The 13,866-nt window shown below is 41.8% G+C and overlaps 1 protein-coding gene across 1 annotated transcript in view; it reads left to right on the forward strand.

Annotated features, from left to right (window-relative positions):
- Window positions 1-11,116, forward strand: part of LOC140495821 (amine oxidase [flavin-containing]-like) — a 72,852-nt gene extending 61,736 nt beyond the window's left edge. Inside the window, exons 13-15 of the mRNA XM_072594969.1 lie at window positions 2,682-2,793; window positions 5,606-5,668; window positions 7,752-11,116. Coding sequence (XP_072451070.1) covers window positions 2,682-2,793; window positions 5,606-5,668; window positions 7,752-7,898 — 322 coding nt within the window. The 3' untranslated portion in view covers window positions 7,899-11,116. The remainder of the gene's footprint in view (window positions 1-2,681; window positions 2,794-5,605; window positions 5,669-7,751) is intronic.
- The last annotated feature ends 2,750 nt before the right edge of the window (window positions 11,117-13,866 follow it).

Raw genomic sequence — 13,866 nt, forward strand, 5'->3', positions numbered from 1 at the left:
CTTTGCTTCAGTTGTTCATTGTCATGTCCAATTAACGCTTAATGATTAATCCCTAATGGACTGGTTTGATGTTGTCATTTTTAAGCCCCATACTATAGGTAACTGTCACAATGTTGATATTCAGTGATGGTAACACCATTGAAGGTCAAGGGGTGGTGTGTACAGTATCTCTTATTGCAGCTGGTTATTTCCTGGCATTTATATGGTGAATATTACTTGCCACTTGTGAATTCCTGTCTGAATACTGTCCAGATCTTGTTGCATTTAAACATGAACCGCTTCAATATGTGAGGAGTCATGAATGGTGCTGAACAATGTACAATCATCATTGAACATCCCCACTTCTGATTTTATGATGGAGGGACAGTCATTGAAGAAGCAGCTGAAGATGTTTGGGCCTAGGACACTACCCTGAGGAACTCCTGCTGAGATGTCCTGGAGCTGAGATGACAGACCTCCAGCTACAACTATCTTCCTATGTGCCAGGAATAACTCCAACTAGCCTCATGATATATATTGATTCCAGTTCTGCAAAGGCTCCTTTGATGCCACATTCAGTCAAATGTAACCTTAATGTCAAGGCCTGTCATTCTCAGCTCCCCTGTGGTCTTCAGCTCTTTTGTCCACGCTTGAACCAAGACAGTAATAACGCCAGGAGCTGAGTAGCCCCAGCGGAACCCAAACTGGGTGTCACTGAGCAGGTTATTGCTGAGCAGGAGCTGCTTGATAGCACTGTTGATGACACCTTCCATCAATTTACTGATGATCGAGATTTGACTGATGGGGCAGTAATTTGTTGGGTTAGATTTGTCCTGCCTTTTGTGCACAGGACATACCTGGACAATTTTCCATATTGTTGGGTAGATGTCAGTGTTGTAGCTGCACTGGAAGAGTTTGGCTAGGGGAGCAGCAAGTTCTGGAGAACAAGCTTTAAGTGCTGTAGGAGCAAATTACTATGGATGCTGGAATCTGTACTGACATCAAAAAGTGCTGGAGATCACAGCGGGCCAGTAGGCATCCATGAAGAGAGAGGAAGCTAACGTTTTGAGATTGTATGACACTTCATCAGACACTATTGCCGGAATGTTATCAGGCCTGATAGCCTTTGTATTATCCACTATTACTTTCAACTGTTTCTTGATGCTGTGGAGTGAATAGACTGGCCTCAAGACTGGCATCTGTGATGCTGGGGCCACTGCAGGAGATTAAGCTGGATCATCCACTCGCTACCTCTGCCTGAAGATCGTTCAAGTGCTTCAGCCTTATCCTTTGCAATGATGTGCTGGGCTCTTCCATTATTAAGGATGGGGATATTTGGGAAGCCTCTTCCTCCAGTAAGTTGTTTAATTGTCCATCACCATTCATGACTGTAGTGGCAGCACAAATCGTTCTGATTTGTTGGTTTGGGAACACTTAGCTCTGTTTCTCACTTGCTGCATAAGCTTTTTGTCGTGCAAGTAGTCCTGTTTGGTAGCTTCACCAGGATGACATCTCATTTTTAAATATGGATTAATGTTTCAAGTCGAGTGACTCTTCATCAGAACAGTTCTGATGACAAGTTACTGGACTCAAAATATTAACTCTGCTTTCTACTTTCAGATGCTGTCAGACATGCTGAGTTTCTCCAGCAACTTCTGTTTTTATTTCTTTGTTTCATAGTTAGGTGGCCCAGGCATAGCTGCTCCTGGCATGCCCTCCTGCACTCTCCATTGAACCAGAGTTGATCCCTTGGTTTGACAGAAGTAGTTGAGCGGGGGATATACCAGACAATAAAATTGCAGATTGTGCTAGAGTATAATTCTTTTGCTGTTGATGGCCCACAGCACTTCATGATTGCCCAGTCTTGAGTTTCTAGATCTGTTCAGAGTCTGTCCCATTTCGCACAGTGATAGTGCCACACAAAACAATGTATTCTCAATGTGAAGGTAGGACTTTGTCTCCACAAGGACTGTGCAGTGGTCTCTCTTACTGATACTACCATGGACAGATGCATCGCCAACCATCAGTTTGGTAAGGATGTGGTCAAGTATGTTTTTCCCTCTTGTTGGTTCCTTCACCACTTGCTACAGACCCATTCCAGCAGCTTTATTCTTTAGGACCTGAACATCTTGATCAGGAGTTTAGCTGCTGAACTCCTGGTTGTGCACATTGAAATGATGAGACCTGTGTATTGCCTCTGTTTTCTCCTGTTCACCATTAATGGTGCCAGCTAATTGGGTCAGCAGCGTATATTAATTCACAGTAAATGGTCAAACCTAAACATACGTAATCACCTGCAAAACTGATACAGCAATAAAACTCACACAGTCACTCCAACCACCAGTCTTAACACTTCTTTTGTTTTGTTTCCCATTGCTATTCCCTGTAACTTTATACCATCATAAGTTTTCCCTTTTAATCTCTCCTACGTTCCACCCGGTCAAAGATGTTTACTTTTGACCTTTCCTTTGCTCTTTCTTTCCCTGCCTCTGAACTAAGATGAAATATGTTGTATCTCTAAAGACTTCCAGTTTTGAAGAAAGTTCTTCCTCCAAAATCATTAACATTCTTCCTCATACCAATAGATGCTGCCTGGTCTGCTGGGTATTTATAGTGTTTTCTGTTTTTATTCGATTTTGGTTCAGGTCATTCTGTTTGAAGGGATTGACTCACACAAGCTGATTTTATTTTTTTTTGTTCAGAGTTCTGCGCGAACCATTCGGGCGGGTGTACTTTGCTGGTACTGAGACAGCCACCAAGTGGAGCGGTTACATGGACGGAGCAGTGCAGGCTGGGGAACGGGCTGCCAGAGAGGTATCACAGGATCGTGACTTTAAATTAACCCACCCCCAGCCCAATCCAGAGGTTCACTACATTTAACTTCCATACATTTCTCTATTTGTGCTGAGTGCCAACAGAAGAGCCGAGTTACTCTGCTTGCCTCAATGGAAGCAGTGGGTGCGGGGAGAGAAGTTGGAGTCAAGCACAGTGTAGTTGTGCTGGTGAAGACAGACTGATTAATTAGTGCTGCTACAATGTTTTGTATGGAGAGAATGTTTGTCTTGTGGGCACTAGTTTTGAACTGCTGCATAATCATCAATATAAAAAAACAAAATATTGCAAATGCTGGAAATCTGAAATATAAGAGAGAGTGATGGATATACTCCATGTTATATGAATGTGCCAGCAGTCTGACATGCTGTTCATGATGAAGGTTCCTGTTGGAAACTACAAGGCCTACTCAGCCTAGTGCAGTGGAGGAAATTTACTTAGTAGTCTAACCACTGAAATCTCTTGATGTTAACAAAATATAGTTTATTGAATATTGGCAACTAGTTACAAGTTGTATTGATATGATACACATTGTTACAGAGATTTTGAGGTGAACTCAATGTTCAGACTCACTCCTAAGCTGTTCTCCCCTCAAGTCTATATGACATTATCTTTGTGGTGGTACTTAGGTTGCTCCTCAGTTTTAACCCTTTTAACCCCATATACAACACACAGCTGGTCAGGCAGCAATTGTAGAAACAAAAAAAAAATTTAATGCCATAGTTTTGTGTGAAATTTTGCAAACCTGAAATAACAATTATGTCCCTCACGCTGATCTGCTGGATATTTCCACTTTCTTCTGTTGACCAGTATATACAATCACTGTTCTTTTAAAAAATAAAATTGATACTGGGATGTACCACTGAAGTTGGTACTCCAGTCAGTCTCCAACCTCATTGTCTGTGAACCTCGCACTGCCTGATTCTTCCTCCTTCCTAAGATTCACAAACCTGACTGCCCCAGCCGACCCATTGTCTCAGCCTGCGCCTGTCCCACTGAACTATCTCTTCCTACCTTGGCACCATCCCATCCCCCTTAATCCAGGAACTCCCCACCTACGTTTGGGACACCACCCACGCCCTTCACCTCCTCCAAGAATTTTGTTTTCCTGGCCCCAACACCTCATCTTCACCATGGATACCCAGTCCCTGTACACATCCGCCATGACGAAGGTATCCAAGTCCTCCGTTTCTTCTTCTCACAACGTCCCAACCCAGGACCCTGCCACCGACACCCTCATCCACCTGGCTGAACTGGTCCTCCAGACTTATACCACAGACATATACTACAAGCCCACCGACTTCCACAACTACCTAGACTACACCTCCTCCCATCCCACCTGCTGTGTAAAAACGCCATCACTTATTCCCAATTCCTCCGCCTCCACCGCATCTGTTCCCAGGATGACCAGTTCCACCTCATAACGACCCAGATGGCTTCCTTCTTCCATGACTGCAACTTCCCTTCCCACGTGTTTGACGATGCCCTCTTGCGCATCTCTTCCACTTCACACACCACTGCCCTTGAACTGAACCCCTTGAAACGCAACAAAGATAGAACTCAGCTGGTCCTCACCTTCTACCCCACCAAACTCTGCATACAATGCACCAATGTCTGCCACTTCCGCCACCTCCAAATGGACCCCACCACGAGAGATATATTTCCCTCCTCCGCCATCAACATTCCAAGAAAACCATTCCCTCCACGACTCCCTTGTCAGATCTCCATGCCATACCAGCCCATACCCCAATCCTGGCACCCTTTCCTGCCACCGTAGGAAGTGCAAAACCTGTGCCCACACCACTCCCCACACCTCCGTCCAAGCCCCAGAGGGATCCTTCCACATCCATCAGAAATTCACCTGTCTCCCTACCAGTGTCAATAACTGCATCCGTTGCAGCCCGTGTGGTCTCCTCTATATCGGGGAGACAGGACGCCTTCTTATGGATTGTTTCAGAGAACATCTCTGGGAAACCCACACCCAACAACCCCACCACCCAGTGGCTGAACACTTCAACTCCCCCTCCCACTCTGTCAAAGACATGCAGGTCCTGGGCCTCCTCCACCACCAAACCATAACCACCCGACACCTGGAGGAGGAACACCTCATATTCTGCCTTGGGACTCTGCAATTACATGGGATAGATGTGATTTTAACAGCTTCCTCATTTCCCCTCCACCCACATTCTTCCAGTTCCAAGCCTTCAACTTGGTACCGCCCTCCTGACCTGTCCATCACTCCCCCCTCTGACCTATCATCTTCTCTCTCACCTTCATCCACCTATCGCTTTCACTGCTATCTTGCCCCTAACCCCACCCCTCTCCTATTTATCTCTCAGCCCCAACCCACAAGCCTCATTCTTGATGAAGGGCTTATGCCCGAAACATTGATTCTCCTGCTCCTTGGATGCTGCCTGACCTGCTGTGCTTTTCCAGCACCACACTCTTGACTCCCTGTATCATTGAAGTTACTAAATGTATAATGGAATTTTAAAATCTTACTTTCCAAGTGTTGTGATAGAAGGCAGCATTTGTTGCCTTTCCTAAACTAACAGATGCACAGAATGTGGAATTATTTACAGGCTGGGGCATTTAGACATTGGATAATGCTACAATGTGAGCAATGAAATCAATGAAATTGAAAATTAAGAGTGATGTATAAAATTGAGCTGAATTTTCATCAATTGTGTAGAAATAAGAAATAGCTTAATTTGTATTTTGGTCCTTCTGATGTATCTAGCTGTGTGCGTATTTGCTCAACACTGTCCTCACTTTGTGTGTATTCTTTGTGTAGGTGATGTGTGCCATAGGAATTATTCCAGAGACAGCAATCTGGACCCATGAGCCTGAGGTTCAGGTAAATAGTGAACAAACTGGATTAAGATCTTATAGTTACTCATTCCGAAGTCAACTTGATGATTAATTATAAGATTGTTCTAGTGGTAAATGTTAAACCTTGTGAAATGCATTCGTAAAGCTAAAGTGACACAGGAGGATATGTTCACAACAGCTAATATATTTTGTGATCAGCAGTGTCGATAATTTATATAAAGATCAGTCTGTTTTATTGAAAACACAGCCTGCATCATTACTCCCACAGGGGTGAATTGAAATTGATGGTGTATCGATCTAAAAATCTAGCAGTTACCATACTGTCCTGGACCCAGATTTATTTGACCATTACAACAGTACATATGTCATAAATCAGGAAGTTTGAAGAATGAGATTTGATCCAATCTATTACAGTTTTATGTAAAATGAATGATGGGACGTAAATCATTGTGTGGGAATTCTGTGCCCAATTCATTCATCGTTTAGTGTTGGTTTGGAGTTCATGCCACATCAGACAACTAGAACACTATTGGGTCCTGCTGTTCTTTGTCAAAACTCATCACTATTTAATTAGAGTTTTGCCCTATCACAGCCTTATTAAAGTAAGATATTACACGGTTTGACTTTGACCATTATTCAATTAACCCTCACTCATCCTGCAATGTCATTGGAAAGGTGCTCTAATAAACAATTGCTTCTATAGGTGACTCCTTTTGCTTCTTCAAGGAAATTACATTGAAAGTCTGAATTTGGAATTAGAGCGAATCAGTACAGCTCACCCTCTGCAACTTGAATGATGAACAGTCCAGAGGCTTCAGCAAGGTTTATTTCCCCTGGAGTGGAGTGTTCCTAAAAGACACTGTGAGTCAATGAATCATGACAATAGTGTAATGGCCAAATTGCAGGCTCAGACTCCAGTTTATACAACTCCAGTCCAGGACTGCAGCCTCACTGAATTTGCTGCTTAGTGCTGATCACTTAGATACACAGTTTGTAACTAAATACTGTGAGGATGCGTTATCCCTTTACTTTAAAATAAAAATCAAATCTGTGTCAATTTAGCTTAATTAACCATCTTCTTACCCTTCTCGAAGATTGTGGATTCAAGACCAACTGTGGATTTCAGTTTCCATTTACACTGCTACTTTGACAGATCACTAAGATAATTCTACATTAACAAAGATCAGTCTTTTAGATGAGAGGTTAAACTTAATTCCCTTCTGCTGACTCAGCTTGATAAAATCTCATGGCATCATCCAACAAACAGAGACTCCTTGATCAATATTTCCGGCACAACTAATGCTCCAAACAACAGATTATTTGTTATTTATTACAATGGAATGTGAATAAGGAATTTACAAACTTAAATCAAATTCAAAAAGATCATGTTCATGGAGTGGAAAGTAATGAGATAGAAGTAAGTATTGGTGCATGATGGCTCTAGGGTTACACTTATGGGACCCTGCTGTCAAATTTACTGGGAATAGATGGTTGTATGCAGTTCATGTGGCATGGTGGCACAGTGGTTAGCACTGCTGCCTCACAGCACCAGGGTCCCAGCTTCAATTGCAGCCTCGGGCAACTGTCTGTGTGGAGTTTGCACATTCTCCCCGTGTCTGCATGGATTTCTTCCAGGTGCTCCAGTTTCCTCCCACAATCCAAAGATGTGCAAGTCAGTTGAATTGGCCATGCTAAATTGCCCATAGTGATAGGTGCATTAGTCAGGGGTAAATATAGGGTAGAGGACTGGGTGGGTTACTCTTCAAAGGGTAGGTGTGGACTGGTTGGGCCGAAGGGCCTGTTTCCACACTGTAGGGAATCTAATCTAAAACTAATCTTTTGGCTATAGTGTGCCTTGCAAGATGCTGTAAATGTAAAAGCCCTATTTAAGTTCAAATTCTGTTTTATTGAGTGTTTTACAAGGTGCTTGGGTGCCATTGGCATTTATCAAAAAAACTTTATCTCCACTCTTGTCATACCAGCTCTCAGTTACAACTGTTGCTGAAAGAAGAAACATGTATTTCTTAAAATAAAAGCACTTAATGGCATAGGAGGAGATTGTATCGCTCAACAGGGCAAACTAAAGTTTATTCTTTATTTTTATTCAGGAGGTCCCAAGTCGACCGATCATTACAACATTCTGGGAACAACATCTGCCTTCTGTGCCAGGACTTTTGATGGCGCTCAGCATTTCCACATGTCTGGCAGTTGCTGGAGTAGTCATGACCAGGAAAATCTGTCTGCTTAGGGCTTGAAGAGGAACAGTTGTTTGGCAGTGATTGAAAGTTGTTGTCACAAACAGTAACTTTTTGAGTTCATTAATGGCGCCATTTTGGCACTGAGGTCAGAGTTTGATCCATTCAGGGTAGCTGAGGGCTGGGTTATTTCTGACTATACTGGACAAATCACAACTAGTATTGTAGAGATATCAGGTCTTTCACTAAGGAGGGATTTATTGCATTTTATGAAGTTCTTGTGCATGCAAAAACATTGAAGTTCAAAGTGTTTACCAAATCCCTTGATTTGTTTTCTTCTCAATTTTGTCCCAGTGATCTTTAATGTGATTAATCATTTTGAAGACAAGAAAATACATTGAGCGGTAAGGTTCCGGAACTGAGGAGCTACTTTTCTGAAATTGAACTCTTTATAATTCAGCTCCATGCAGTGAACATCCATCACTGACAAAAAGCGATAATAATAACTCACTCAATTCTCTAGTCAGTGGGCTGAATAATGTGGCTTCTGGCTCAACTCTTTGTATTCCAAACTACTGTCCATATAAAAGATATCATCTATGAAGATTATAAAGTTCTCTATTTCACATTCATTGCATGATTATAGACCACTGACATGCTGCTTTCCTAGTCAATGACACCATCTGAGCTGCTCAATTAAACGTATGGAGTATCGAGTTATTTAGTATATTGGGCAGTTTAGGTCTCCATTTCCTTGGTTTAGGGAAAGGGTCCTCAGAAGGATTCACACCATCCATAACCTCACCTCTACTGGAAAGTATATACAGTAATTTGGGCATCAGATGAGAGCAAAATCAGATTTGTCCTTGTCATAGTTCCTTGACATAGAATGCAGATTTCTTCAGATTTATAGCCCTAAGTCTTCAGGAATGAATTGGAAAAAACAGGAGCAACCTAAGCAGAAAAAATATTCTGAAAATCAAGTAAAAAGTAGCCAGTTGTAAAATAGATAATTAAAATGCTATGATTTGAAATGGCTGCATTTTCTCTGATTGACTAGCAGAGATGAACTAGCCATCCAGATCCCCAGGCAAATTGCCTGGACATACAGATTCAAATGTCTTTGTGGCAGCTGGTGGAATTTCAGTTCAGTTAATAAATCTGCAATAGAGAGCGCGCAGTAAATCTCAGTTATCTATAAAGCTGTTACGAAAACTTGTAAAAACCCATCTGGATGACTAGAACCGTAGAACCAAAGAAAATTTCCAATACAGAAAGAGGCCATTCAGCCCACTTGTCTGTGCTGTTTAAATAAACTCACCAACTATTTTAATCCCACGTTTAATAGCTGTATCTACTCTGTACCTTGACCAATTGTGTTACTTCACATACAAATCCAAGTTTCTTTTAAATGAGTTAAAGGTTTCTGCCAAACCTCCAGACATCTACCACATTCTGGATGAAAAATCTCTTCCTCAAGCCCCCTTTAATTGTTTTAAAAATCATTTTAAATCAATGCCCCAGGTAACTAACCACTTTTCTAGGGGAAACAGGTTTTGCCTGTTCATTTGGCCCATGACCTTCATCATTTTGCACACTTTGGTTACATAGCCTCCTCTAATCTGACTAAATTAAGTCTGGTTTATCCAATTTTCCTCATACATGTAATGTTCGAGCACTGGCAACGTTCTTGTAAATCTCCTCCGTACTCTCTCTAGAGCAATTATGCCCTTCCTGAAATGTGGTGTCCAGAACTATATTAAAAACTCCAGCAATGGCCTAACCAGGGTCTTATATAGTTCCAGCATTATACCCCTGCTCTTATATTCAATATCTTGCTCCCATAAAAGAAAGCGTCCCTTTTGCCTTCTTTATCATCTTATCTACCTGCCCTGCCATCTCAGGTACATGTGACATGCATTCACTGGAATTTAGATGATTGAGGGGGGATCTCATAGAAACGTATAAAATCTTGATGGGACTGGACAGGCTAGATGTGGGAAGAATGTTCTTAATGTTGGGGAAGTCCAGACCTGGGGGTCACAATCTAAGAATAAGTGGGTAAGCCATTCAGGACTGAGGTGAGGTAGAATTTCTTCACTCAGAATTGTGAACCTGTGGAATTCTCTCCTATGGATGCTGTTGGGACCAGTTCATTAGATATATTCAAGAGGGAGCTGGACATGGCCCTTGCGGCTATAGGGATCCAGGGTATGGGGAGAAGGTGGGAGTGGGATACTGAGATTTCATGATCAGCCATGATTGTATTGAATGCTGGTACCAGTTGAAAGGGCAGAATGGCCTACTGCTGCTTCTATTATCTATGTTTTTATGTTTATTTCAAGATCTTTCACTTACTCTGCACCTCTCAGTATCCTTCCAACTATTGTATATTGCCTTGTCTTGTTTTCCTTGTCCATGGGCGTAACCTCGCACTTATCTGGATTGAATTCATTTTGCCATTGATGCTATTGCCAAGCCGTTTATACCTTCTGCAGTCAATGTCAACCTCTTCCCTATCAATGATCCAGCTAATTTTTGTATAGTCTGAAAATTTCCCAATCAAGCCTCCCTCTCACATTTAAGTCTGAATCATGAACACGTACCACAATGTGTAACCCCAAAACTGAGCCCCATGGAATATCATTGGAAACTACTTTCCATTTGCAAAACAATCTGTATTGTGTGGGCTTTTATTTTTCTGACCAAGTGGGACCCTGTCAAATCCTTACTCAAATGCATGTAAATAACATCTACTGCACTACTCTCATCAACCCATCTTGTTATTTCCATCAAATAAAAGACTCCAGACCCATAGTATGTGGTTGACACTTTAGTAATCCACTCATTTCAAGGACCATTAAGGACAGTGACACCCCATCCCATAAAAAGTAGTAAAAATGAGATTGGATCTGTGCTCTGAGCCTTCAGTAGTGGTCAATCCAACACTCTGCTGAATCAAGCACATATAGCAATTTGGGGCAAGTTTAAGAAAATAAAAGTAATGATTTAACCTGCAACCAACTCTCAGAACAGGATTAGTTGCTACTTGTTTTAATAGTAAATGTGTCTGGCCTTGTTTACCCATTCAACCTTCTGTAGGTGGTTGCTGTTTTGGAAATTAAGTAGATGTTGTTGTCTTACATTTCTCTAAAGCTCTATCCATTTCTTAGCTGAACACTGCCAAGTCCTTGTTTACATTTTAAAAGGATTCAGTGAAATACTGTGTGTATTGTACTACTGTTGAGACTTCAGAATAAAAGTATTAGTGCAATCCACTGGGTATCTTCTTATAGTCATTTACCATACCTTTACTGTAACTCAAGCTTGGACTCATAGTGTTCTTGTGAGACAATGGAATCAAAGGTTGTCAAAGGCAATATGGAATTCAAGACAAACATGAACACAGTCATGATTTTACTAAGTGATGGAGCAGGCACAAGGGGCCAAATGGCCTAATTCTGCTGTAATTTGTGGATTCTTATAATTATCTAATGCCAACTTGGTTACAGCTATACTCCCGAAATGAACCATCACTTTCATCAGTATTCAGAACTGATTACCAGTTGGAGATGGAGATGCTTCAGGAACACTTGCACCCCCTACCTTTTTCCTTTTTCCTTGTCACCTATTCCCACTCTCTCCTGGGATGACCACATTTCCAAATGTATTATCCACATAGCTCTCTGCTTCACAGACGTGCTGATGTGATGCCAGAAACCCAAAGCTCAAGTTGTTGCAGATGAATGTACTTCCTGCTTACACAATTATTTGGGACAGGAAATATCCTGGAATTCCTATATGAAATTGGATGTGTCCTTTAGGAATCAGACCTGCCCTGCTATCCCTCTAGCTATTAAATGATATTATTATGTGAAAAAGGCACACCAGTTACTCAGCTTTCAATCAGAAGAGAAAGCAGTTCTTCCCATGTCATTTTCATCCAAGGATGTCTGAGATTTAAATTAGCTCCCCAGTGGACATTTTGCATTGCTGGTAAGGACATCTCACTATGGGCCAGTATCAGCTGCCCTCAGGTGTCATGGATGCTATCCCTGGCACACAGAGGGGATCACATCCTGGACTTTGGGCCTCCGGTTTTCAATCCTGTTGAGTAGAATTTAGAGATTTGCTCCATTGAAATTCTGGATTCTTCTGCTGGGATGGTGAAGACCTAGACCCCCAAAGAGGGGCCTCTCAGCTCTGAGAGGTTCCTGACCCTCTCTCTCCTTGTTTTCGGATCCGTTTCTCAACTCTGCGTTTCTCAACTCTGTCCTCAGATGTCACTCTCCTCCCTTTTATCATGTATACAATCACTCTCTCTCTCTATTTTGTGTATGTAATCTCTATTTGTGTATATAACCTCTCTCTTTTTTGTGTATATAATCTCTCTCTTTTTGTGTATATAATTTCTCTACTTTTTGGGTATATGCTATATAATCTCTATCATTTTTTGTGTATATAATCTCCCTTTGTGTATATAATCTCTATATAATTGCGCTCTCTTTTTTATATATAATCTCTTTGTTTATGTATCTCTCTTTTTTGTGTATATAATCTCTCTTTGTGTATACAATCTCTCTTTGTTTATATATCTCTCTCACCCCCTCCCCTTGCCAAGACCACTCCTTTTCAGGTTGGACTAGGGCAGTAAACAGCAAGGTGTCAGTTCAGCCACTACTTGAATGGCGAGAAAACCAAACGGATATAAAATGCTCACGGCTGGCTGGCTAATTCCTCAACACTCAACAGTGAAAGACTCAAGGCTCTTACATTGCTGTCCACTAGCAGTCCATGCCGAATCCTCGAGTCACGGCACCATAGGGTTAATTTGAAGCATGGTTGCATTAATTCGTTGTTAACTAAAGAATGGAAAGCTACCTTACTAGCCAGTTGAAGAAATTCTGCAAGTGATTGGAGGACAGATGTATGTATAGCATAGTATATAGCTAGTCACCTCCCAAAAACTGGGTCGTGACTGTGAATGGGTATATGAAAACTAAAAGGGACATGAGAATCCGTGTAAGGTCACTAAGGTTGAGGAAAATATAAACAGTGTTAAAGCAACAATAATATAAAATAAAGATTTTAGATTCTACTAGGAATCCTGAGCCTATGTCAGGCATACTGACCCTTTTTGAGGATTGGGATTTTGTTCCTCATACCCACTGAGCCCCTAATATCTCCTGATTGTCCCCAGCCTTAATTTAAACCACCCCCCACTTGTTACAGACCTTTCCTTCTTTTGAAAATGAAGCATCCAGTCTTCATAGCTGATCAATATCATGGAGATAAGTGGCCTGTGCCATCCTAAACTGGGTCCCATCCCGGGAAATAGAGTTATGTTAATGAAGCATGCCCCTGACCGCAAGTACAAACTGGCCCAATTTGCTCAATATGTTCAAGGGTGATGCAAATGTAAATGCAATGAAATTCTGGGAGTAACCCGAATACAAATGGCTTGTGTTACAATACTGAAAGATGTTGCTATTTGTCTGATGGAAGTGACATACAATTGAACAATGATCATGAAGCTCACTTACCTTTGTCTAACCCTATGCTTTTGTAATGTTTTTCGCCTGGAGTCACTGACATGATCCAGACCAACAGTACAAACTAGTCCGGGAATTACCAGTTGCAAATAAGATATTCTAACCTTTGCTTCAGAAATGATTACGAAGATCGAGATCAAGCTCACTCTGCTATATGGACTTGCCATTGCCAGCATTAGTGCACAAGAAGGGACTGTCTATTTGTGTGATCCTGAGCAACCAGAGACTGTGTACCATCTATGCAAGTAGATGTCCTTGTATACCAAGAGACTGACTCCATCGATGCGTGGAACGTTACCCAAGATGGCTGTCGCAGCGGTCAACTACATCAACAAGAGACTGACTCCGTCGATGTGTGGAATGTTACCCAGGATGACTGGCGCAGTGGTCAACTACATCAACAAGATCGAGCAATCCATTTACAGAACCTGTCAAGGTGTTGTGTGCCAGTTTGATTTCAGTTGTTCTATGGGCGA

The sequence above is a fragment of the Chiloscyllium punctatum genome, chromosome 25 (genome assembly GCF_047496795.1).
Source record: "Chiloscyllium punctatum isolate Juve2018m chromosome 25, sChiPun1.3, whole genome shotgun sequence".
NCBI lineage: Eukaryota > Metazoa > Chordata > Chondrichthyes > Orectolobiformes > Hemiscylliidae > Chiloscyllium > Chiloscyllium punctatum.